Source organism: Mirounga leonina, unplaced genomic scaffold, assembly GCF_011800145.1.
Source record: "Mirounga leonina isolate KUSES-001 unplaced genomic scaffold, KU_Mleo_1.0 Mir_495, whole genome shotgun sequence".
NCBI classification, from domain to species: domain Eukaryota; kingdom Metazoa; phylum Chordata; class Mammalia; order Carnivora; family Phocidae; genus Mirounga; species Mirounga leonina.
In genome coordinates, this window is record NW_023270782.1 from 29,579 (window position 1) to 55,456 (window position 25,878).

The 25,878-nt window shown below is 43.7% G+C and overlaps 2 protein-coding genes and 1 pseudogene across 14 annotated transcripts in view; all 3 read right to left on the bottom strand.

The window, feature by feature from the left end:
* The window catches only part of LOC118000428 (tRNA N(3)-methylcytidine methyltransferase METTL2A), a 43,162-nt gene extending 29,559 nt beyond the window's left edge, over positions 1 to 13,603 (bottom strand). For 2 of the 11 annotated variants that reach the window (XM_034990115.1, XM_034990114.1), the window contains exons 1-8: positions 13,461 to 13,598; positions 13,163 to 13,254; positions 11,150 to 11,508; positions 9,133 to 9,182; positions 8,783 to 8,843; positions 6,487 to 6,626; positions 4,237 to 4,343; positions 2,544 to 2,609 (exon numbers count right to left, since the gene is read on the bottom strand). In XM_034990115.1, coding sequence (XP_034846006.1) covers positions 2,544 to 2,609; positions 4,237 to 4,343; positions 6,487 to 6,626; positions 8,783 to 8,843; positions 9,133 to 9,182; positions 11,150 to 11,508; positions 13,163 to 13,254; positions 13,461 to 13,570 — 985 coding nt within the window. In that variant the 5' untranslated portion in view covers positions 13,571 to 13,598. Of the gene's footprint in view, positions 1 to 768; positions 2,610 to 4,236; positions 4,344 to 6,486; positions 6,627 to 8,782; positions 8,844 to 9,132; positions 9,183 to 10,009; positions 10,339 to 10,926; positions 10,973 to 11,149; positions 11,509 to 13,152; positions 13,255 to 13,460 lie in introns of those variants that run through there. The other 9 variants (XM_034990112.1, XM_034990111.1, XM_034990110.1 and 6 more) reach the window with 8 other exon arrangements.
* Positions 8,794 to 9,984, bottom strand: LOC118000427 (annotated as a pseudogene).
* Positions 13,604 to 17,716: 4,113 nt separating the features above from the next.
* Positions 17,717 to 25,878, bottom strand: part of EFCAB3 (EF-hand calcium binding domain 3) — a 13,007-nt gene continuing 4,845 nt past the window's right edge. Inside the window, exons 4-6 of one of the 3 annotated variants that reach the window (XM_034990121.1) lie at positions 22,811 to 22,861; positions 21,207 to 21,329; positions 17,717 to 18,417 (exon numbers count right to left, since the gene is read on the bottom strand). In XM_034990121.1, the coding sequence (XP_034846012.1) occupies positions 18,091 to 18,417; positions 21,207 to 21,329; positions 22,811 to 22,861 (501 nt within the window). In that variant the 3' untranslated portion in view covers positions 17,717 to 18,090. Of the gene's footprint in view, positions 18,418 to 21,206; positions 21,330 to 22,792; positions 22,862 to 25,878 lie in introns of all 3 variants that reach the window. The other 2 variants (XM_034990120.1, XM_034990122.1) reach the window with 2 other exon arrangements.

A 25,878-nucleotide genomic window follows, 5' to 3' on the forward strand; every position in this document is an offset into this window, starting at 1 on the left:
AGTCATCAAGGTTAACATCACCACTAATAGGGTGACTCAAAAATCATGTTATCCCGACAGGATGGGAAGAGCACAGCATCACTTGATACTCCTGCCAGAAATGTGTAACCTGGAATCCAACCATGAGAAAGTATCAACAAACCCAAATTGAGGGACAGTCTGCAAAACAGCCTGTAATCTTCAAATGTCAAGGTCATTAAAACAAACCTGGATTGTTCCAGACTACAGGAGATGGAGACAGGACTACTAAGTGCAACTTTTTTCTGCTGATAGAAGATTATTATTGGGGTCACTGGGAAAATTTGGTTATCTGTGGATGGTAGTGTTTTCAGGTTAATTTTTATTTCTGATGGATTTATTTGGTGATCTAGAACAGCTTCAGTTATAGAATTATGCATTAAAATATGCAGGAGTGTTGGGACATCACTTTGCAACCTATTCTTAAAAAGTATTCAGAAAAAAATGGACTATTCTTGCAATATTCTTGGTAATTGGTACTTTCCTTTAAATTTGAAATTATTAGGGGCACCTGGGCAGCTCAGTCAGTTAAGCATCGGACTTGATTTCGGCTCGGATCATGATCTCAGGGTTTTAAGATCCAGCCCCACGTTGGGCTCTGAGCTCAGCAGGGAGTCTGCTTGAGATTCTCTCTCCCTCTGCCCCTCCCCCAGCCCCCTCCCCCCTGTTCTCTCTCTCAATTCTTAAAGTTCTCTCAATTTCTTTTGTGTCAAACATTTAAGGGTACAATAAAAAAAGAAAATGAAACGATTTTGCTAAAAGTCAAGATCCTTTTAATTTTTTAGAAAGAGGTTACTTAGAGGGGAAACAGTGCTTAAAATTCCACAGAACTAAAGTTAAGTGGAGACCATGACCAAATAAATACATAACAAGGACTCGTTGTGATGCTCTTTAAAGCAGTGTTTTTGAATCAGGTAAACATCCAAAGAAAGAGGATTCTTCTTGATGTGCTTCTTGCTGAACAAAATTTGTATTCACCTTTGTATGTACCAACTGCCTAGCCTAGGTATTTGAACTCTGAAATAATTTAATGCAACTCAAACGACACTTTAACACATATAATACTTTTCTTGATTTCTTACATTCATATATAACAAATTCTTGATGCCTTTAAATTCATGATTCCCATGACCATTTCAGTTATGATAAATTACAAAATGGCAAGAAAGATCCTTTGAGATCTCAAAGAAAGAAACCAGAGGAAGGGGCGCCTAGGTGGTTCAGTTGGTTAAGCATTCAACTCTTGAACTCAGCTGAGGTCTTAATCTCAGGGTCATTGAGTTCAAGTCCGGCATTGGGCTCCATGCTGGGCATGGAGCCTACTTAAAAAAAAGAAACAAAACAAAACAAAACAAGAAACAAAACAAACTTGAGGAAAGTATGTATGAAAGGCCTTCACAAATATGAAGGACACTTATTAAAATCTTGATAAAAAGCAATCTGTCCTAGGTTCAAGGTTCAAGTCTGAATCCTTGAACTTTCCAAGATCAAGACACCATTTGCATATGTTCTTTTTTAAAAAACTCCAATGAACTCCTATCATGTCAGGAGCATCAGCATCATCTCAGCCAGCACCAGACAGAAGAGGCTTGCGATATTTGCACTGAATCCAAACCCGGTACATTGTCAGCTGTTTCCCCCGGTTCACTTGCAATCGGCGATCCACCAGGTTTTGAACCTTTTCCAGTCCAGCAGTAGTGAAAAGCGTATCCAGCTCCTCTGGTTTGGAAAAGAGATGTTTATATATTTTCCGCTGAAGAAAAAACATGATCTACCACTTCCTATGTTTCATGGGGCTCCGTGAGACTGTTTTTATTTATATATTTTAAGTGGCTGGAGCCGTGCTGTTTATTTATAAGTGTGGTAACAGTTTGGTAGTGGCAAGTTCACATTTAAATGGGGGAAGCCGAACCGTCTGGGAAGGGCCGCTTGGTATCCCGAGCGAGAGCTGAAGAGTTGGCTGACGGGGAGGAATTTTCAAGAAGGGCTTCACGGACACCTTAAGATTACGTGCAAAAATCTACATAAATGTAATGTCAAAGCCACTTTTTTAGGGGAGAGATTCCTCCACTTTCACCAGAGGCTCAAAAAAGTATGTGACAGAATAAAGGACCCAGGAATGGCAGTGGGCACGTGGGCAGGGCCGGCCGCAGAGGAGAGCCATTCTGGGTTACAGCCGGAGCCAGGGAGCACGGGCCTGGCTCCGGGGCCCCTACGGGGTGACCCAGCCTTCAGGGTGACACCAGTCGCACTGAAGTCCCGCAAAATGGGGCAGGTCTCCTGTTTTGGACAAAGGGACTGGGAGGAAGAGCGGACCGCAGGAGGGCCATGCGGAGGGCTGAAGGCTCCTGTAAGTGGAGCCTGTCTGCAGAACAGCGAACGGGTTCCGGGCAGCTGAGCGCAGGGTGGCGAAGGCCCCCACAGGTGGGAGGGCCCAACAGTCTTACTTCTGAGAGTACACGGAGCAACGTCTGAGCTGGTGTTTGGGGGCCTACTGGCGTACGCAAAGATGAGCGTTTTCATACCTTGTGTGAAGAAGTAAACTCTAGTACCGTCACCTCTCACGTAGAAATTTTCAGACAGACACTGACCTGTGGAGCGATGTGATAAAAATGAGAGAAACTTTAAAGTACTTCTTTGAATTTCACTGCCAATCAAATGTGCATTGTGATACCAATTTCTTGGGCAGAGAACAGAAGCCTTTCTTGGTTACTCTGGGCACCTTGCAGGAATTGGCAGTTTCGCTGCTATGAAGGAGTGGTGCTTTGGAGCGAGCAGCCCCGGGGGCGCCATCAACCGCAGTGTTTGATCACACGGGCGATCCTCAGCCTTCTGTTCTAGAGCTGTTTCCTGTTGCAAACAGTGTTTCCCTCCTCCCTCATTCAATAAATACCACATACTCTTTGTAAAACAAAAATAAATAAACAAAAGACAGGGACTTTAGCTATGCTGAAGGGAAGAAAACTTGAGCCACTGGGACCACTTCCCACGTCTCTCCATGCATCCACACACACTCACAAATACAACCCGCGTGCTGTTTTTATCATGGACGCTCTCCCCTCAGCTGCCAAGCCCTCTGACCTAATGTCAATTTACTAACCTGGTAGGTGATTCTGCACCTTTGGAATGTCAATATAATCTTACTTGCTTTACTTTGCTTATTTCTCCCCAGCCACTCTCGTATGTGCGATCAAGTTTAAAACAGTCACCTGCACACTGCTTTTCTCATCTGGGAATGCAGAATGGAAACCCCGCCAGGACTGCCAGTGTGGGGCCCACCTCATGCGGCAGGCACAATGCTCCCCTCTCCAGAGGCATTCACTTTGTTTCGAAGATTTTGCCTACATACACATTACATGCTAGTTCTTGAGTGATTCCCCAAAGGACTGTTAGACTGAGTAGATAACACCAGTGTGCTTAAAAAATAACACAAAAACCCCCAAACAACCCAAACACCATTAACAGGTTGTTATTTCTACGGAGAAGTGTATCTCCTTTTTTGAAATGGCCAGTGGTAGGTTTAAGAAGTGGTTATCTCACTCTAAGATTTGTTACCTGCAAGTTTGGTTTTGGCTATTTGGATTTGCCCTTCTGTCAATCAACTCTAAAATTTTCCTTCCCTTTTTTTGGGTGGGTTGCTGATCTCCTTATCAATTTACCAACAGGCCCTTGAAGAGCAGAGATAATAATTGAGTCTTTATCTGTTCTAGGCACCGAAATTATTTGTCTTTCAAATTTTTCATGGCATCTTTTGCGATGCCACATTTAAAATTACTTATGTAATCAAATCTTTTTCCAAAGGTAGCTATTTTTTTTTTTTTAAGATTTTATTTATTTATTTGACAGAGAGAGACACAGCAAGAGAGGGAACACAAGCAGGGGGAGTGGGAGAGGAAGAAGCAGGCCTCCCGCCGAGCAGGGAGCCCGATGTGGGGCTCAATCCCAGGACCCTGGGATCATGACCTGAGCCGAAGGCAGACGCTTAACGACTGAGCCACCCAGGAGCCCCACCAAGGTAGCTATTCTGAAGGTAGCTGTCTTGGTTAAAAGATCTCCCAAATACCTAGATTATACAAATCTTCAAAAACATACCACCCTTGTCATGTATTAAGTAGTTTTATATATGGAGCTACAATTCTAGAGTTTCTATTCGATTTCACTGACTTCTAGGTCTATTCTGATGGCAAAACTGTTGCTTTGGTAATAATGGCAAAATACCTTTTTTAAACCGAAGTTGAGCCATGTCATAGCGGCCATAATCTCGCAGAAGCATCATCCCTCCGGGCTTTAGAAGCCTGCTCAGCCTGTTGATGGCCTTCTGCATCCTGCGGGGCAACACAGAATGAAGATCAGGTCTCCTTAAGGACAGGATTCCTTTTCCTTGTAGCACGCCTGGAAAAGCCAGTGGACTTCCTAACCTTGACAAACGAACCCCGACATCTCAGCTCCTCTGCTCTTGCTTCAGTGAGAACGGGAGCACATACCCAAGCTTCTCAGGTGCTTCTGCTGTCTGCTCGTGACCGTGGCTTTGACCCACTCCCTCCACCAGGAGGAGGCCTGAGGATAATCCGCTTCTGCCGGAGGGCTCCACTTAAATACTCTGCGTCTGGCTTACTTCCTACTCCTCCTGGGATGGCCTCATGGGGAAGCCACCCGTCCTGTGCTTCTGGGGCTCTGGGAGCACAGCCCTGAAAACCTGCGGTGAGGACTACTAGTTAGCTGACTCATCCGCCTGCCCCCAGGCCTGAGAGCTCTAAAGGCAGAGACTGTACCTTTCCATTTGTTAAATGAAGACGAAACCTCAAGCACTTACAGTTTACATGGTGAGTCAGAATGCAAATGGGTGCCCCTGGCAGAGCGCTTTACCTTCTGACTGCACTTCCCACACGCAGGCTTAGTGCCGGTTTCGCCTGTACTAACCTTGGAAGTATCAATGCTACAAAGTCTACTTGAACACTGAATAGAGAGTTTTTAATTTAATTTAATTTAATTAATTAATTTATTTTTAAGGTTTTATTTATTTATTTGACAGAGAGAGACACAGCGAGAGAGGGAACACAAGCAGGGGGAGTGGGAGAGGGAGAAGCAGGCTTCCCGCGGAGCAGGGAACGTGATGCGGGGCTCGATCCCAGGACCCTGGGATCATGACCTGAGCCAAAGGCAGATGCTTAACGACTGAGCCACCCAGGCACCCTGAGAGTTTTTAATTTTAGTGTTTTATTTCAGTCCACGTCAGTTTTTAAGTTTGTAGCATTTAAACTTTCCACTGATATTTTATCTATCAATCAAACTCTACCCCCAACGCGGGGCTTGAACTCACAACCCTGAGATCAAGAGTCACATGGTCTACTGACTGAACCAACCAGGTGCCCCGAGACTTCTGCAGTTATGAATGTTTAGAACCATGCCTGGCTTTTTGGGCTGCCTTGCACCTGCCTTTCTGCACGCTCACAATATCCCTGTCAGGTCAGATGACTCAGTGCTCTCCTCAAGGAAATGTGGGACAGAGACAATCGCTCGCTCCTCTGGGTCTCTAGCTGACGCTGCTTCCTGAGGACAGTATCTCATCAGGACAGCTGGCTGCCCACGTCTAAGAACCTTACCAGTATCTCGCAGGGTTCGGCACCTAAACCGCATTTTATGGATTTTATGGAATTCCCCTGTACTGCAGTTTTCCAAAGAACTTAAACATAAAGGAACACCTGCGTTAAGCTTCACTATAAATTGTTGTTAATAAGCCTGGTTTACCGAAAGCATTTAAAAAGCCCAATGAGGGGCACCTAGCTGGCTCAGTTGGGAGAGCGTGTGGCTCTTGATCTCGGGGTTGTGGGTTTGAGCCCTATGCTGGGCGTACAAATTACTTAAAAATAACATCTTAGAGATTTATTTACTTATTTTTTAAAGATTTTATTTATTTGAGAGAGAGTGTGAGCGACAGAGACAGCACAAGCAGGGGTGGGGCGGGGGAGGGGGGAGGCAGAGGGAGAAGCAGACTCCCCGCTGAGCAGGGAGCCCGATGTGGGGCTCGATCCTAGGACCCCGGGATCATGACCTGAGCCGAAGGCAGATGCTTAAAAGACTGAGCCACCCAGGTGTCCCTTAAAAATAACATCTTAAAGTAAACTAAAAAGCCCAATGAGGGGGCAGGTACTAACAGCTGGGGTTCTAAAACAGCGGGCTGCGATTATCAGCAGGGGTCCCTCCCCACACCCAGTAACGCTGCTCTCCCATCCCCCGGGGATGCTCAACCATAGCACCGAAAAGAAGAACCAACCGCTGCAGCCAACAGACAGAGGTTTAGAGGCAAAAATGTTTAGGAAAAGGGTTGAGACACTTGTATCACTTTGACAGAATGGCTTTTCCCAGCCTTTCAGATCATCCTGCTTACTTAGGGTCCAACCCTGGTATCAAGGTCCCTGACCCAAGCTTTGTTCTGTGACACTACTGGCTAGGGGACCTAAAACTTACTTGTCTGGAACAACGGCCGAAAGAACAAATATGAGGATGATGATGTCGAGGCTCTCCCCGGGCACTGGGTAACTCGTATCTTCATCACACAGATCATGGACAAAGGCAAAGCACCGACAAGGATCGTATGCTGAATCTGTCTGCAGACAGTTGAGACACATAGGTTAGAAAACGTTCACACAGCCTGGAGGAAAGCTAATCTTGCTTTAAGTGTAACCGCTGCTCCGGCTGCTGAGGGCTATCGCTCTCATCAGGACGCACGCCTTCTTACTCAAAGCCTAAGAACGTCCAACAATTCCAGGGACAAGCCTGCAGAATCCAACTGGTATTCTTATTTATCTATTTTTTAACTTTTTTTTTTTTTTTTTTAAAGATTTTATTCATTTATTTGAGAGAGAGAGAGTGCACGCGAGAGAGAGAGCATGAGCAGGGAAGAGGGGTAGAGGGAGAAGGAGAAGCAGACTCCCCACTGGGCAGGGACCCTGCCGTGGAACTCAAGCCTGGGACCCTGGGATCGTGACCTGAGCCAAAGGCAGACGCTTAACCCACTGAGACACCCAGGCACCCCCCAACTGGTACTTTTAAAACGGACTGTTTTGAAGGTGCCTGGCTGGCTCAGTCGGTAGAGCACGTGACTCTTGATCTCAGGGTCGGGAGTACAAGCCCCATGTTGAGGGTAGAGCTTACTTAAATTTAAAAAAAAAAAAAAAAAAAATTTTTTTTTAAATAAAATGAATGTTGGGGGGGCGCCTGGGCGGCTCAGTTAGTTAAACATCTGACTCTTGATTTCAGCTCAGGTCATTATCTCAGCATTGTGAGATCGACCCTGCGTTGGGCTCCATGCCTGGCGTGGTGCCTGCTTAGGATTCTCTCTCTTCCTTTGCCCCCCCGCCCCCCACAGCCCCCCCTCACACTCACACTCGCCTTCTCTTAAAAAAAAAAAGGAATGTTCTTGATTCTTCTACTTTTATTCTTTACTCTAATGCATAAAGTTACATTTGAGGACTGGAAAGTGATCAGGAAGGTAAATGACCACAAGCAAAAAGAAAAATCTCATCAGGAGAGAGAGAAAACATATTGACATTTAAAATCATGATTTAAAACAACTCCCGGGCACCTGGGTGGCTCAGTTGGTTAAGTGACTGCCTTCGGCTCAGGTCATGATCCTGGAGTCCCGGGATCGAGTCCCACATCGGGCTCCCTGCTCGGCAGGGAGTCTGCTTCTCCCTCTGACCCCCCCTCCCCATGTGCTCTCTCTCATTCTCTCTCTCTCAAATAAATAAATAAAATCTTTAAAAAAAAACAAAACAAAAAACAACTCCCAACCCAACTATAGCATATTACACCGATCACAGAATTCTCCAGGAAAATGTATTAAATGTGGAAAATTTAACTTTATATTTTATTGTCATAAAATTAACCAAAGAAAAAAATAAATAAAATTAACTAAAGAAAAGCTCAATATTCACCTGGTCTACATCCATAAAAGTAACACTCCAGAAAGACACGAATTGCCAATTCCAGACCTCCTATGCTAGGAGCATTAGACATGATTGTAACCAACACATTTTAGGGTAATTTCTCTTTCTGTATCTCTCTTCTACAAAAATGTGACTTTGTTCCTCATTGGCCACAGCTAATTCAAACACAGCAAGTAGATTATCAGCTGGGCCAGGTCAACCAGACTCTTCCTAGGGACTTTGGAATCAGGACAAGTCATTCTGGTGAGGTTCTGAGAATGCCTGAACAGGGTGGACATGTAAGGGGGCAAGCACGTTGGTGTCATGTGACCAACCTATTACAGAAAGCCGGTAAAGAGGAAAACAAAGGGCAAACGGCTCTGGGCTATGCGATAGGAAACCATGAGCTTGAGGGAAGTATTGTGACAGGAGGAGGAAAGGAGTGGAAACGGCTCACCAGGAGCCAACTGGCCTTGGCATCTGCCACCTTTTCGGGGCTGAGTGCCTTGGCTACACTTTATGCCCTTGGGTTCTATGACCTTCTTTTACTGAATGAGTTTGTCTGGGTGTGTCTGTGACTTGTAACTCAAAGAACCCCGACTAGAAACAATCTTCTCATTTTAATCCTTAAAACCTACGTTTGGAGAGGGCAGGAGACTTGCCCAAAGTTCCACAACTGGCCAGTGACAGGTTCCACGTTCATGCTCGGTTCTTTCCTCTACTCGGGCTGTTCCAGCAAGTCTTTTACTTTCAGACCACATAAGAATAATAGAAATTTGCTAGAGACCTTTCCCCTTTAATCAGTGAAAATTACAGATAGGACCGAATGCACTTACCTGGACCAGTTCTACAGCCGTGGAAGAAAAATCACAACAGTAAACAAAAAGTCCCGGATCTCTGAAACGGGCAGAAAAAACAGTAGAACAACTAAGACTGTCAACTGAATTATGTCCGTTCTCTTTCCTGTGTAGCAAACTTAAAATACCGGAGGCCCCGTATATTGGCAGTGGAGCAGGTTTTGAAACTCACCAATTTCCCTGATGACAAAGATAACACAGAAATCGACATCTTGTCACCCATGGTTCCCAATAACCATTATTCCCAGTTTGTTGAAGTAAGTTCTGAGAAACAACACACCCCCTTCTCCTCTTTGCTATCCTATAGGTAAAGTTTACAACACACTTACCTGTTAGTTTGTAAAATCGGAAAGACTGTGTTTCCCACACCACAACCAACCTGCGGACAGAAAAGAACTTTTAGTTACACGGCTTTCAAGGAATCAATTCCCTAGAGCTAGATAAATAATCAACAATAATCTTGCTTAATTGTATTAGTAGGGAAGGTGCAGTGACCAGAGCTAAACAGTAGCCACGACATTCCCCAACCTTGACCTCAGGAAGTCTAAAAGAGGTAGCCATAAAAGACAAGAGCATTGGATTCTCGACAGCAGAAGGAAGCTGGTGTGGAAAAAAGGGCATGGATTGCTTTTACTTTTTGAGTTTTAGCAAATGGTCCAAGAGATGAAATATTTTTTTTCTCATTAATACAGTACTTATTTGTCTTCCCTCGGTCAAACCCTGAGCCAACCACTTTCCCTAGGCTGCCTGAGGAGGTACAGGAAAAGGAACATACAGGGCAGACGAGACACGGGAGAAAGACCTATGGGAGGTGGACACAGCTCCTGCCCATGACAAAGAGAATGAGAAAGGCCACCATCAGCCCAAAGAGCCCCATGGCCCCTGAGAGAGCAGAGCCCAGAATGGCGTAGAAGAGTTGTTGCCTCAAAGAGGGGGGGATTCCTGGCATGACCAGTGATGAGGCTCCCAAACACAGTCCCAATGCCCGCCCCAGAGCCAGCCACACTGACGGCGGCAGCCCCAGCCCCGGTGAACTTGGCTGTGTCGATATCCCTTGAAATGGGACTGGTTCGGAAGCTGCAGCTAGTAATAAGTGAGGGGAGGGGCCGTGGGGCCGCCAAGCTGCGGAGGCTCTCAGCTGTCACGTCTCGGGTGGTTTTAGCATCGCTGCAGTGATCGGCTCAACAGCTGGGAGGGGCTCCTGACCGAGCAGGGGGTGGAGACGAACTCTGCACAGGTGCACATTGTCAGGGGATGAGGGGCTGTGGCAGGAGAGCTGCTCCCGTGCAGGGAAGACAGGGCAGATGAAACAGTCTCTTACTGAACTGCACTGTATCATTATTGGAAACCTGCAGAAAAATTCATGAAAAGGGGACCATGGATTCCACTGTCCTAAACACGGTGCTGGGTGTGCTAATAACAGTGACCCTTTGGGGTTGGGTGTCTGACTCTTGGTTTCGGCTCAGGCCATGATCTTGGGGTCAAGGGATCGAGCTCTGCGTCAGGCTCTGTGCTCAGTGCAGAGTCTGCTAGAGATTACCTCCCTTTCCCTAGCCCTCTGCTCCTCCCCCTGCTCTCACATGCGCGCTCTCCCTAAAATAATAAATTAAAAACAAAATAAAAAAATCCCCAAACCCAAAAAAGACAGTGACCATTTACTAAGGGCTTGCTACATGCCAGGCACTGTTTTTAGCCATTTTACGTCGTTATCTCAATATATGTCATTCTCATAACTACCATGAGGCAGACAGAGAGGCAGAAGTCCCCTTCTGCTTGGAGAGGGGAAGGGACTAGTAACAAGGTCAGGCTGGAGGACTCAACCCCAAGGCTAATCAGCTTCCAGCCGAGTGTACAGTCACCGCTTCTCAATCTGCATTACGGTACCCACCTAGACACGTTTCTGGGGGTAGTCTTGCCTCCGCAACACCACCCAAACTAGGAAGACAAGAACTCTCCCAAGCCTGAGAAGCAGGCACCATCGCGACTGACGTCCCCCCACCCCACCCCTATCTAATGTTACAAGAGAAGTAAAAGAATTTGTCCTGTGACTTGGGACTCTTGCAGGTGGCAGGTACAGCAGATCCTACAACGTGCAGAGGCAATAGGATGTCCCCAGGTAGCACCTCAGGTGATCTCTCTTTCTTTGCCACGACCACCGGATTATCTGGTCTGAATTGAGGACATATCATTAGTTCAAAAATGGAGGTTTTCTAGGCCAACATAAGAGTCAAGTCTAGTCAGCTTCTTCACACATAATCACTTCTGCGGTCAGCCTCTCGGTGCCACCCATGTGTATAATAAAACAGCCCCGTTAACCCTACTCTCAGGACAACTGAGGGGGGTTACCTCGAGTATTCTGTAGGTGGCCGAGGATCCAGGGAACTCATCAGCACAGATTTCCAGGCGGCTGAGTTTCTGAGTTACATCTCCTTCCACAGGAGGCATCTGTGTTTTATGTCCAAGGCTATCTGAAGAACACATGTGCTGTTCTTCTGTCTTTAAACCAGGTCCGTCCTCCTTGCTCCTACCTTCAGGTACTTCACTCCTCTTGTTCTCTGAGAGCCAATCATTAAAGTCATTTTGGTCCGGGCTAGGTGCCAACTCTGGGAATTCAGTGAAAAGCCAATGTCTATCCTTGAAAAACCTGTTTTCGTGGATTTTGTAGAACTCATTCCAGTATTTGTAGGCATTGACTTCATAATCAACTGTAAATATTAAAGAATTAAGAAAACTCTCAATCTCTCAATATTTTATGTGTCCCTAATGTCAAATGTCATCCTGCTTCACCAAATGTCACTTTATACTAAAAGTATCCTCAAGTAGAGCTGGAAATCTGGCAGTCCACCTACCCTATCTGAATTCCCTCTGTATCTTGTCCTTCTAGGGAGGAACTTCTACCAGGGAACTTATTACCAATTCTCCACCTACATCTTCAGGTGGCTCTCAGCTAATTAGAAAATTCTAACATTAAGGAAAAAAAAAATTCTAACATTAAGCAAAAAAATCTGTCTTCTGGTCAAAAAGTCCTACTATTTCTTAGGGCCATACAGAACAATTCTTTTGTATTTAAAGGCAGTTATTTTCCCCTCTAAATCTTCTCTTTTACAAGTGAAATGTCCCAGGTTCTTCAGGCATTCCCTATGTGAACTCAATGGTTAATGACACATACAGCTCTTCTTTAAATATACTCCTCTGTCTGTGGTTCTTTATTGAATGTGGAGCAAAGAAAGAATTCAATACTACTAAAAGATCCTAAAGACGGGACAAAGGCGGGAAAGGAGAAATGCTGACAAGAGGGAAAAATGTCTTCAGATGAGAAGAGTTTTGATGAGAGAGGACAGGAGAGACTTAAGGAGGGTAGACTGTTTCCACTATAGTTTAAGGTGATCAAGGCAGTGGGCAGTACTAGACTACAGTTTTCTGCTCTTTGCCAATATAGGACCTCAACTAGTGTAGTAGAAAAGAAAAAAAAAATCTAAGAAATTGGATTTTAGTTCCACCATTCCTACTACTAACTGCTTACCTCTGGGTAAGGCACTTAATGTCCTGTGGTTCAAGTTTCTTTAACTGTAAAAAGAGGATATTGGACTATATGATTTTCAAAATTCCTTTCAACTCTAACTTGCTTTGATCTAGTCTCTGTCGAACTATGTAAGGTGAATACTTTGTAACTGGAATCTTCTTACTGTTAAAGTGAACTGTGGGATACTACTCTCCCAATTTCTAGTCCTACTTTCAATTGTCATCTAGCACATAGGCTCAGCTAGTCCTAGTATTGGTATCTAGAGATATTTTGCAGTAAAATCATCCACCTCTCCGGAAGAGGTCTCTTTTTCTTTGGCCAGACTTACCTACACTCCTCTTCACCCAGCTTTCCTTGGCAGAAGCCCTAAAATCCTCATAGCCATCACACAAGGAAAAGATACAAAATTCACCAGTCATTAGCTCCCCCCCCCCCAATACTTAGAATCTGATCGCTGGAATCTAGCTTCAATGACAACATTTCCTCAGCTAGGGTAATCATATAGACGAGGCACAGCATCCAAGTCGATCACGCGACCAAGCCAGTCGTATTAATATGGGTCTAGTCGACGTACTAAAAATTAATCCCTAGGAAATACATCAAGATACTGTTACTCCCTCTCAAATAAAGCCAGAACCCAAACTCCCTCTTCGCCCTAACAAGATTTTAGGGGGAAGCCCTTTTCCATCCTAACTCAGCCCCTCCCCTCCCGTGCTACCCCGGAGTTCGGGATCAGTCCAGTAACAAAGGCTCTCGGCGGTCTGGCGGCCTCTCCGGGAGAGCGCGTCTAGTAGTACGCTGGCTGCTGATACCACTGAGGGCCCACCTAGGCGCACCTTGCTTCTCCTGGCACACCCGCTGGGTACTGTTCTCCCGGACTTTCCTCTCCGCTGCGGCGGCCTGCTCTTCCGACCACTCCACATTGTCCCTGGGAAAATCAAACGGGCAGCTTAGGGGCCTCACGTCCCAGCTGCGGGCAGGCTGCGTCGCTGGCCACGCAGCGCCTCTCCCGTGGAAGGAGAGCGCCTCGAGCAGGGCAGCGCGACTCGTGGCCGGCGGTCAGGGCTTCTCAGAGCGCACGGGGCTGCGGGACAGAGGACAAGCCGGAGGCCGGACGAAGGGTAGGGCAGTTACCAGGCATTATGGTGGAAGACGCGCGCCGGATCGTTCAGGAACCTGCTTCCAAACTGCTGCCTCTTCGCGCTGACCACAGCCGGAGCGCGCTCAGGATAGGGGCCGGCCATGACACCGGAGCCGGATATGCCTACTTTTCCGACACGCGAAAACTTCCTGTGGGGCCACTCCCCCTTCCGGAAGTCGCGGGGTCTGGGCGGGAAAAGAGCAAGAAGGGGCGGGGCAGTTCTGAAGCCCCGGTCTGGGTTGGAGCTGGAGCTCCGCCCAATGGGGGCGGGCCCTAAGTTGGGGCAGCGCTCTCGGTGTTAAGGAGCGCTCGCCCACAGAATTTCTCTGAGCTGGCTTTTCCTCTCCCGGGCAAAGGGGTCGGTGGCGGTGCAGGCCCGCAGGAAAGTGGGAGACAGGGATCCCTGGGTGGTTCAGTGAGTTAAGCGTCTGCCTTCGGCTCAGGTCATGATCCCAGGGTCCTGGGATCGAGTCCCACATGGAGCTCCCTGCTCAGGGGGGAGCCTGCTTCCGCCTGCTGCTCTCCTTCCTGCTTGTGCTCGTGCTCTCTTTCTCACAAATAAGTAAATAAAATCTTAAAAAAGGGGCGCCTGGGTAGCTCAGATGGTTAAGCATCTGCCTTCGGCTCATGTCATGATGCCGGGGTCCTGGGATCGGGCTCCTGGCTCAGCAGGGAGCCTGCTTCTGCCTCTCTCCCTGCTCATGCTCTCTTTCTGTATCTCTCTGTCTCAAATGAATATATATATTTTTTAATCTTAAAAAAAAAAGAGTGGGAGACATTACGATTGAGTCTCCTTTTTATGCTGGGGTCCTCTAACAGGTTTCCCAGGTTCCCTCAAGTTTTAAGACGGGAAAAATCTTGAACCACTTTGAGAATTAAGGGTGCCTAGTTCCATTTAGACCTGATGGCAGAAGAATTTGAGGAAGATAGCAAGCGGGCTGAGGAAATAAGCAGTTTTCCAGCTTCTGTAGTGGGCTTTGCGTAGTGTGAAAAGCTATGAAAAAGAATAAAAATACTATTTTTCTGGGGAGGGGGATATGGAATGAATTCTGAGAACATGAGGTTAATTTATATAATTATATAATTTTTAAAGTTTTTTTTTTTTTTAAGATTTTGCCAGAGAGAGAGAGAGAGAGAGAGAGAGCACACAAGCAGGGGGAGCAGCAGAGGGAGAAGCAGGCTCCCCACCGAGCAGGGAGCTCTAGTCCCCTTGATCCTACTGATCAGAAGGCAGATGCTTAACGCACTGAGCCACCCAGGTGCCCCTATAATTACATAATTTATAACCACCTACTTCTTGGAATTATCCATACCCGAGCTTGTTCACACAATCAGGACTGTAATACAACACATAGTTTGTTATATTAATACATTTTCAGCCTTACATTTCTGTTTCGATAATTACTATAAACTGATTCTCAAAATAATCTAGAAGAAAGTATCCTGTTGATATAAGGTTTAGTTGAGAAGAGTTCCAGGCGAGTAAGGACTACCATTTGGAAGAAGTTAAGGTAACGGTTAATTAGTTATTTAAGTGGTGCAGTACTAGATAGCCCACTGGTAACTAGTGATCATTTACTTCATTGAACATTCTTTCCATAGGCAAAACTGAAGGGAGCTATGAGAGATTCTGTATCTTTCTCAGAAAAGAAATGGGAACGAACAAGCCTTAAACCTCCCCTAATCACAAAGAAAAATACGTGAGTGAATCGAAAAAATAAGATAATAAAGAACTTGTACTTTATTCGAAAACACGTTTGCCATTCTCACGGTCTTTTGAAACATTTTGAACAAAACCTCCTTTCCAAAAAACAAGTACAAGGATTTTTATCTTTTCTCAAGGCCAGTTGTTTGATGTAGTGGTTGGTTTATATTTATTCTTGGCATCTTGTTCTCTCTTGCCCATGCTTTTTTCTCCCCACACCAAAAACTATTAACGCTCCTAGTCAGCAGTCCTACCGCATATTTCCTTGCATAGAGCTCACTCTGTTTTCCCCTGAAGTCACTTATTATATTAGTTCCAATAATTAGTCATTGAAAATGTCAAACAACTTGGTCCCTTTTGATGAAATGTGATAAAAGTATCCTAAACTTAATTTCTATACAATTATCTTTGGTTGACCTGTACAACTCATTTTTCTTCATCTTTGGGAGCACCTAAAATCATTTTTCTGAAGAAATTTGGAAGGCATGGCTGTGAGTCCTTTGTAGTATCAGACTATATACTGGACTGTAGCTTCAGCAATACTTTTCAGGGGACCTAAGGGTCCCTCTGCTGGTGAGCCTCAAGAGCTTTTCTAGCTGGGTGGCATGGTTTCAAAGCCTGGAAAAGTTAACTCTCAGTCTGGATTATTGCCTTGGGTGTCAACCTGGGACATGGGTAGTTAATTATTTCATGCCTTTCTTTCAGTTCCGATCAGTGGAAATTCTGGTCTGTGTAAGCATGTGCTCTGGAACTGAAAGGTGGGGGAAGGGTGTCCTAATTTGTTTCACGGAACGTGCAGCAGCCCTAGAGGATTGAATATGCTGGTTTAACAACTTTAAACAGACTTTGTGGTTTTTTTCCTATTGCAAAATAAATATGTGTTTATTGTAGAACATTTAGACAAAAGAAAAAAAGAAACCACCCCATTCCATCCTTAATTTAATCCATTAAACACTTTGGTTTATATCTTTCCAGTCTTTTTTTCTAATTGACTTATAGAAGTAACCTTTACATTAAAATAGTTTCAGAACTGCGTTATCCCCTATTTTTCACAGCTTCATTGAGGTTTAGTTTACATACAATTAAATTCATCCATCTTAAGTGTACAGTTGGATACATTTTCATAAAAATCTATATTTGTGCAACTACCATCAAAATTAGGTTTTAGAACAACTCCGTAAAGTTTTCTCATGGCTCTGAGCAGTTGTAGCCTGTTTTATAAGTTGATAATAGTTTGTGAATATCATTCTCCTGCTTGAATGTTCTTTTCTAACATTGTTTTAATGACCCTGGTATTGTTTTATAGAGCTGTATCATGATTTGCTGGACATTTAGGCTACTTTAAGTTTCTTACTATTAAAAATCCAACATGATAATTATCTTTATAACTAAATCATTTGTATATTCATGATTACTTCTTTAGAAATAATTTCTAGAAGTGGAAGTACTGAGTCAGTGGTTATAATTAGCTGCATTACTCAGCTGTGAGGTCAGGGCATTTTACTGTTCATTCACTGTTACATATCCAAGTCCTAGAACTCGGGCCAGCACACATTATGCAACTCAATAAATAATTGTTGAATGAATGGCTGAATACCTGTTGCTATACTGTATTTCATCTGCAAGATGCCAGTTTCTACTGTCAACCACAGTGTGGGACAGATTGATAGACTGTATTACTATACATTTTAGATTTTCCAGAACAGATATACTTAAAAATATTCTCTCCTGTTATCCCATTGATCCAAGAAAATATCCCAGGAATTTTAATATTTTGGCATCCAAATTACATTTCTTAGATTGCCTATTACAGTCATAGCCATACCAAAAAAAATCTGTCAAACCATAAATCTTGTTTTGGGTAGGAAGAGTGGTCATGTCTATAAGGTACTTTTTTTTTTTTTTTAAGATTTTATTTATTTATTTTTGAAAAGATTTTAGTTATTTATTTGATGGGGCGGCGAGGGGGAGAGAGAGAGCACAAGCAGGGGGAGCTGCAGGCAGAGGGAGAAGCAGGCTCCCTGCTGAGCAAGAAGCCCGATGCGGGGCTCGATCCCAGGACCCTGGGATCATGACCTGAGCCGAAGGCAGACGCTGAATGACTGAGCCACCCAGGCATCCCCAGATCTTGTTTATTTGAGAGAGACAGAGCGAGCAAGAGAGAGTGAGCAAGAGAAAGCACAAACGGGGAGGGGCAGAGGCAGAGGGAGAAGCAGACTCCCCGCTGATCAGGGAGCCTGACATGGGGCTCAGTCCCAGAACCCCGGGATCACGACCTGAGCCAAAGGCAGACGCTTAACCATCTGAGCCACCCAGGCGCCCTGCGCATCTTTATTAAATACACTAAAGAACAACAGCAACAAGTGTAATGGTGAGATCAACTGTTTTTAAGAGGGATTCAAGAGATCAGCCCTATGATGTGTGACTAAGGAGCCTTAGGAACACCCAAATTTAATCAAGATTCCCTGGGAGATGGTGATATTATTCCCTGGAACTGAAAGATCATTGTCATCTGCTGCCTCTGGCCTCTTTTGCAAATAATCAAAAACCCAATGTCACTTAAACTCATAAACTCAGATGCTTATTGCTGAGAGAGCCCTCAGGGGCTCAGAGGGGCATCCCTGTGTTGAGGTAAGTGCCCACGTGCAGCTTTTCTCCTTCTGCCCAGGCAGTTTTGAGCCAGGTGGGGGCAGCAGAGCGCAGCCATTTGCTGGGAAGATAACCGCATGGCCTCTAGTTACTTGTTCAGAATTAGGAAAGGGAAACCACATTAGGACTTAAACTTTTTTACTGGTCAGAATCCAAAAGATGTCAACATTTCCAGCTGCTAAGAATGTACTAGACAAAAGCAAGAAACCATAATTTTGATATCTATGAAAAAGTAGTTTGCAATGAGCTGTTTAGAAAATGTAGAAATTTCATTGTCGAAACCCTTTGAAACCTTTCCGTTTTCTTTTTCTTCCTGTCTCTGTGTCACACTCACTGATATCCGAGGAAGAAGAGAATACAGGGTTGTGGAAGGTATTCCTATTCATGTAGGCATCATATAACCTTAAGTCCTTCGGTGAAAGTAATTCTTGGCAAACATTCCAGGACCATGTATAGGTAGAAAAGGTGTCATAAAAGGACTCATTTTTAGTGTCTATTCCAATCAGATCCCCTCGGATCTTCCGCCAGAGGTTTAGCATGTCTTTCCGGTGCTCAAGGGCAATTCCCAAGTTATAGGCATCAGTAGCTCTCTTCACCTGCAGTGAGAGAACAGACATTTGCAGTAGTTAGCTTAACATATCTTTGACTTATGAACCACAATTCTAGACATCCCAAGAGTTACATTCCCAGGCTAGGTGAAAATCACCGAGTTTATCCATTGGGTGGAACCTCTAGAGGACATGTGAGTTAGGAGTTGATGGACAATCAAAATGTATGATTTGGGAATAATGAGATAAGACATTTATGACAATATTAAAAACACAATAAACTAAACCAAGGAGGAAATGTGGGATGGAGATAATCTCTGGAGATAAAAGGAGTGCCAAGGATGGCACTCAATCCAGCCTAGGGCAGGGAGAGAGAAGATGCTGAGTAGTTCCTCGAGGATTTAACCGGATTGAGGGAGTCAGTGGTAATGGGAAGGTGTTACAGGGAAAAGAGAGAGCATAAACAAAGGCAAAGGTAATAAGCCTCTGGAGTTGGTAGGAGGCACAAGCATGTTGGTAGTGCTAAAATGTCGAGTTTTGAAAGTGAGAGGGAAGGAATGATGCAGGTAAGGCAGGCAAAATGTTGTCTGCTGTAGGGGCCCTTAGATTTGATCTCAGTGAGGCTGAGAGAGCCCTTTACTCAGTGAAAATCAAGCTGTAGTAAGTCACTACTTCTTTTCTCTTTCTTTCTTTCTTTTAAAGCATTCTTATTTATTTATTTATTTTTTAAAGATTTTATTTATTCATCTGAGACACAGAGATACAGAAGGAGAGAGAGAGAATGAGCAGGCGGAGAGGAGAGAGAGAGGGAGAAGCAGGCTCCCTGCTGAGCCAGGAGCCCAATGTAGGGCTCCATCCCAGAACCCTGGGATCATGACCTGAGCCGAAGGCAGAGGCTTAACCATCTGAGCCGCTCAGGAGCCCCTGTAAGCCACTATTTCTGATGGAAGTGAGACAAATCTCAGTGTGTGGAGCAGAAAATATAGTTGAGAAATCCTGCCATTGTTGAGAGGGAAAGATTCATTTGCAAGCAGGACAGGGATATAGCTACACCTTCACAATAGATCATTAGCAGCTGCGTGGAGAATGGGTGGAGGGGAGCAGCTGTGAGGCAGGGATAGGAGGTTGGAGTGTGTTGTCCAGGCAAGACCGAATGAGGGCCTCAGTTAAGGCAGTAGTGGTAGGATGAAGGGGATGGATTTGAAAAATCTTCAGGAGAACAAGAGTAGCCACAGTTGGTCATAGGTGGATGTGAGGAGTGAGGACAATATATAAATTAGGATGATTCCTCGCCTTCTAGTTTCATCGACAGGGTAGATAGTGGTATCAATACCTGATGTCAAGAAGAATCCCCAAGGGAAGAGCCAGTTTGATGCAGATGATGAGTTTGGTTTGGACATGTACAATTTGATATGCTGAGACAGTGAGGTAAAAATATTCATCAGGCAGTGAGATAAGTCAAAAATACTGGAGAGAAGTCTACACGAGTGACAAATTTAAGAGTTATCAGGATATAGGTGGCAGCTGAAACAAGGAGGGTAGACTGAGATCATCTGAAGAGTACTTGACCTAGTTGTTCCTTCACTTAACACAGAGATTCCCAATGTTCTGCTGGGTTACAGGTATGCCACTTTACTGATCTTCTCAAGCTTCTTAGCCCTTGGGGCAGCTGCTGCTGTAGACTGGAGGTCTCTGGCTATAAGCAGCCTCCATTTACTCCAGCATGAATATGTGCCATGATGAGACAGAGGTTGGGAGCCCACTCCTCTGTGGCATGAAGTACTGACGACCTACAGTTTCATTTATTCCCATATATTACTACTGCGTGTTTCCTTCTCTTCCACCCTCACTCCAAGCTCAAGATCATGGAGGGCAGGAGCTATGTACCCCCCGTGGCATCCCCTAATCCTAGAACTTTATTAATAATGTATAAATATTTACTAAAAAAATGAATGGATTAGTGCATATAATGGGAAGAGCAGTAGGATGGGACTAGAAAACAAGGAAATATCAAGACTTAAGGGGTGACCATTCAGGAAAGTGAAGCGAGAGGAAGGGACACAGACCTGCAAGATGTAGTCTTTATAAAGGCCGAGGAAGGAGAAAAGCCAAGGAGAGTTTGATCACTGCACTGGTCAAATGCAGAAGGGAGGCAGCATGAAATACATACACCTCAGTCTGTCTCTGTGGAGTCCAAAAGTTGCTAAGACGTCAGGGCACAAAAGTAGATAGGGAGCACAGAGTTGCAGTTAAAAGTGTGGATTCCAGAGCCAAGCTGCTCATTTTTATAATTCTGGCTCTATTACTTCTGCCTTTAGAGAAGTCAACCTCCCTTGCATATTTGTAAAATGACAATGATAACAGCACCTATCCGGAAGGACTGTTGTGGTAGGTAAATTAATTAATGTCTGTAGAGTACTTCTAGAGTACCGTGCCTGGCACCTAGGAAGTGCACTCAAATTCTTCTTCTTCTTTTAGCTGCTATAATCAAGATGCTTTCACTCATCATGATTCCCTTAGTACACCTGCTCACTGTGACTGCTGGTTTGCTGCCTTAATTAGTTGCTATTTCCAGCATGACACAAAGGAAGGTTTGACAGAAACGATGCTGGGTATGGTTCCATGGGTGATTAGCGGGATGAATTATAACAATTAACATTTGAATCCATTTGATCACAGAGCAAGAAGCGTCATTACAATGGGTAAAAATGAGAAATGATCTTGTCTTATTTTAAAGACATAGAGCAGAAAAAATATCTTTGGGATGGTTGTAGTATTGAAGTAGAAAATAGTCTGATCAACGCGTTCTGGGAAGGCATGCAACAGTGAATACTCACGTGCTGTTTCATAGCAGCTGCATCCGTCACTGTCCAATTCTGCTTCTTCTTGAGTGTTTGGTCAATGGCTAGGATGTCACTTGGATAGCCTGAGACTGGGTTGATAGGCTTTATATTTGCTGCCTTTATGCACACACACACACACACACACAAAGAAGGTTAGTGATATATTTTGGGTTAAATATACAACAAAGACATAATAAACAGAAATATGTCGTATCAGGAAGGGGTTTGTATGTGATTTATAAGGTTATTGCTAAGCCACTTGTCCATTGTTTTGGGGCACCTGGTATAGCACCATGTGTAACTGAGCATTTAGCGAATTCTCTTTTATAATGATGAATCCTACTCAGAAGTGCAGACCAGAAGATGGTTTATGTGTGGAATGGATATGGAGGGTAGAGAAGAGCCGACTCTATCCTCACCAAATTTTCCAAGCCATCACCAAGCACTGAAAAGTGAAGAAGGTGCCCTCCACGGAATACAACCTGTATTACTTCCAAACTTCCACTGGGGAACCAGCTGTCTATTTTTCCTGTTCCTGGGCTGCTGAACAATGCTGGAAATCACGTAAATATGTGGATTGCTTCTTTGAAAACGTGTAGCACCCAGTCTCATCCAGGCTATTAGTACTGCTTGACCCTACTTTCCTTCATTAGATGCTGTTAATTCTCTTACAGATCTCATAGCTGTCTTCTTAGTGGCTGCTGGAAAACCAGATCTGCACATTCCCTCAGCTAATGATTATCTATCTCTCCAGGACTAGCTAATATGAATTCTTTTCACTCTTCTCTCCACCTTAGGATTTCTCTCCATTGTGTAGCCTGATTTTTCCTCTTTGCCTCTTCTATGTGAGAGTTTCTTTCTGATTTCCAAGACCAAAGTCTCCCCCCTGTATCTTTATTAATTCCCCTCCTGAACCATTTCCCTTCGATTTTCCTTGTTCCATGGCTGGCTTCATGGGTGTGAGACTTGTGCAATCCCATAGGACCAGAAGGGCCCTGAATTTGGTTTACTGCTCTGCTGTTGCAGTCTTTAAATTCTTAGTAATTTTTGGACAAGGGGCCCTACATTTCCATTTTGCCCTTGGCTCCACAAATTACGTAGCCAGTCCTGCCTCTCTCCTACATCTTCAGTTTCTCTTCCTTGGCCAGTGGTTGTCAGCTTTGGCTGCATGTTGGAACTTTTAAAAATACCAAGGCCTAAGCCCCATCTCAGTATCTGATTTAATTGGATAGGGTTGTGGCCTGGACACACGGTGGTTAAAAGCTCTCCTTGGTGGTTCTGTTGTGCAGCCCGGATTGAGAACCACAGCTCTAAGGGCCCTTCCTCCTGGCTACTAATGTGCTCAAGTTCCCCGGTCCCGAAACAACTTTTTCTAGATTCTGATTCTTCATGTTTCATGTCTCTCTTCCTTAACAGGTACAGTTTTTTTGTAAAATCAGCTGATTTCCTTTTCCTCCCACCTTTGGTCTGCTTCATTAATTTCTAGAGATACATGATAAATATCTTCCACTGTGATTATGGATTTGTGTATTCACTTTTTTAGCATGCATGCCTTTAAAACGTCTAAAGTTAATCCTTACAATTCTGTGAATTGTCACCTTATCTGTCAACTTGCTAGGTGCATCCAGGTTCAAGATAGATATATCTTCCTGACAATTTAAAAAAATAATTAAATAGCATCTTTATCTTTAGTTATGTTTCCCTTAAATTTTACTTTCCCCATACTAATATATTGATACCAGCTCACTGATTTGTATTTGCCTGATGTATCTTTTCCTGTCCTTTTACTTTCATACTTTGTGTTGTATTTTAGATGTGTCTCCTTTAAAGAACAGATATCTGAAAATTATTAAAAATCAGTCTCAGTATCCTTTTTTTAGACTTGAAAGATGAACCATTGTCTATTTTTTCTTTTTAATACTTTTTAAATAAACTAGTATGTTTTAATCTTTTATTGTGATTATTGATATATTTGGATTTTCTACCTATTTTATTTTGCACTTTCTATTTTTCCATGTTTTCTCTTTTTTCTTGTTCCTTCCCCCTTGTATTCAACAGTTATTCATTATAATGATTATTCATTAAATTATTCATGATTCATTTTAGTGATTATCCTCACATTTTTAACACTCATTATAAATTTAACAAAATATAGGAAGCTTTAATTCTGAGTACCAGCCTCCTCATCTCCTGTGTCACTGTGGTGTACAGTATTTTAGTTCTTGTTGATTAGTACTCCCCAAACCAGTAATTCTTCCTTTCTTTTTTTAATTTTATTTTATTATGTTATATTAATCACCAATACATTACATCATTAGTTTTTGATGCAGTGTTCCATGATTCATTGTTTGCCTATAACACCCAGTGCTCCATTCAATACATGCCCTCTTTAATACCCATCACCAGGTCTTTTCTTTTTTTTTATAAAAGATTAATTTATTGGGATGCCTGGGTGGCTCAGTCGGTTAAGTGTCTGTCTTGGGCTCAGGTCATGATCCCAGGTCCCAGCATCGGGCTCCCTGCTCCACGGGGAGCCCACTTATCCCTCTGCCTCTGCCTCTCTCTGTCTCTCATGAATAAATAAAATCTTTATTTTTTATATTATTAAAAAAAATTTTTTTTTTTTAAATTTATTTGACAGAGAAAGACACAGTGGGAGAGGGAACACAAGCAGGGAGAGTGGGAGAGGGAGAAGCAGGCTCCCTGCAGAGCAGGGAGCCCTATGTAGGGTTCAATCCAGGACCCTGGGATCATGACCTGAGCTGAAGGCAGATGCTTAACAACTGAGCCACCCAGGCACCCCTAAATAAATAAAATCTTTAAAAAATGATTTATTTATTTATTTGAGAGAGAGAGAGTTCACGTGTAGGGTGGAGAGGGGCAGATGGAAAGGGAGCAGACTCCTTGCTGAGTGGGGAGCCATATGCGGGGATCCATCCCAGGACTCTGAGATCATGACCTGAGCCCAAATCAACAGTTGGATGCTTAACCTTCTGGGCCATCCAGGTGACCTTTAAATGTAAATTTAAATAGCCACTGTGGCTACCATTATTGGAAGCCTCAGGTTTAGATTGTGTAGGACCCTGAGTGTTACAGTAAGGATTCTGGCTTTTACTTCGAGTGATGTGAAAAACCACTGGCAAGTTTTGAGCTGATTTTAGCAGAGCCACTTTGGTTGCTGTGTTGAGAATAGACTGCAGAGGACAAAGATAGAAGCGGACCATTTAGGAAGCTGTGGACACTATCTCTGCTGATATGATTAGAGACAATCTTGCTCTCAATAAATAAAGGCTTTGTATTATAATTTCCTTTCATCCAAAAGATACTGAGTCTCCTATAGACCAGTTTCTATTCTAGGTGATAGGAATCCTTTAGTGAAAGAAATAAAGTCCTTGCCTACATGAACCTTATATTCTGGTTGGAGAGATTGACAGTAAACAGATAATGATCACAGGTGGAGGGCTTAGTGTTGGAAAATAAATTTAAAGGGGAATAAAGTTCCCCTTATTTCCAACTTGTTGGTGATACCTGCCTGTGGGTATGACTTCATCTGGAGAGATAAATTCAAAGTCTGAAGTTAAGGTCATTTGTGACTGTGCTACTCCTCCAGAGTCTATTTTTTTTTTTAAGTTTTTATTCAAATTCTGGTTAACATACAGTGCAATAATAGTTTCAGGTGTTTCATATAGTGATTTAACACTTGCATACAACACCTGGTGCTCATCACAACAAGTGCATCCTTAATCCCCATCACCTATTTAACCCAACCCCCTACCCACCCCCCCTTCTGGGTACTATCTGTTCTCTACAGTTAAGAGTCTGTTTCTTGCTTCTCTCTCTTTCTCTTTGTTTCCCCTTTGCTTGTTTGTTTTGTTTCTTAAATTCCACATGTAAGTGAAATCATACAGTATTTGTCTTTCTCTGACTGACTTATTTCCTTTAGCATAATATTCTCTAGTTCCATCCACATTGTTGCAAATGGCAAGATTTCATTCTTTATGCACAATGGAATATTGCTCAGTCATAAAAAAGATGTATATATCTATACACACACACACACACACACACACCACCTCTTCTTTATCCATTCATGTATCAGTGGACATTTGGGCTGTTTCCATAATTTGGCTATTGTAGATAATGCTGCTATAAGCATTGGGGTGCATGTATTTCTTCGAATTAGTATTTTTGTGTTGTTTGGGTAAATACCTCATAGTGCAACTGCTGGGTCATAGGGTAGTTCTATTTTTAACTTTTTAAGGAACCTTCATACTGTTTTCCAGAGTGGCTACACCAGTTTGCATTCCCACCAACAGTACAGGAGGGTTCCCCTTTCTCTACATCCTTGCCAGCACCTGTTTTCCCCTAGATTCTTTAAAAATTTTTTATTTGGGTGGCTCAGTCGGTTAAGCATCTGCTTTCTGCTCTGTCATGATCCTGGAGTCCCAGGATCGAGTCCCGCGTTGGTCTCCCTGCTCACTGGGGAGTCTGCTTCTTCCTGTGCCCCTCACCCCACTCTCATGCTCTCTCTCTCTCTCTCTCAAATAAATAAATAAAATCTTTAAAAAACAATTTTTATTTTATTGTGGTAAGAACACTTAACATGAGATCTATGCTCTTAACACATTTTTGGTGTACAATACGTTTTGTTAACTATAGGCACAGT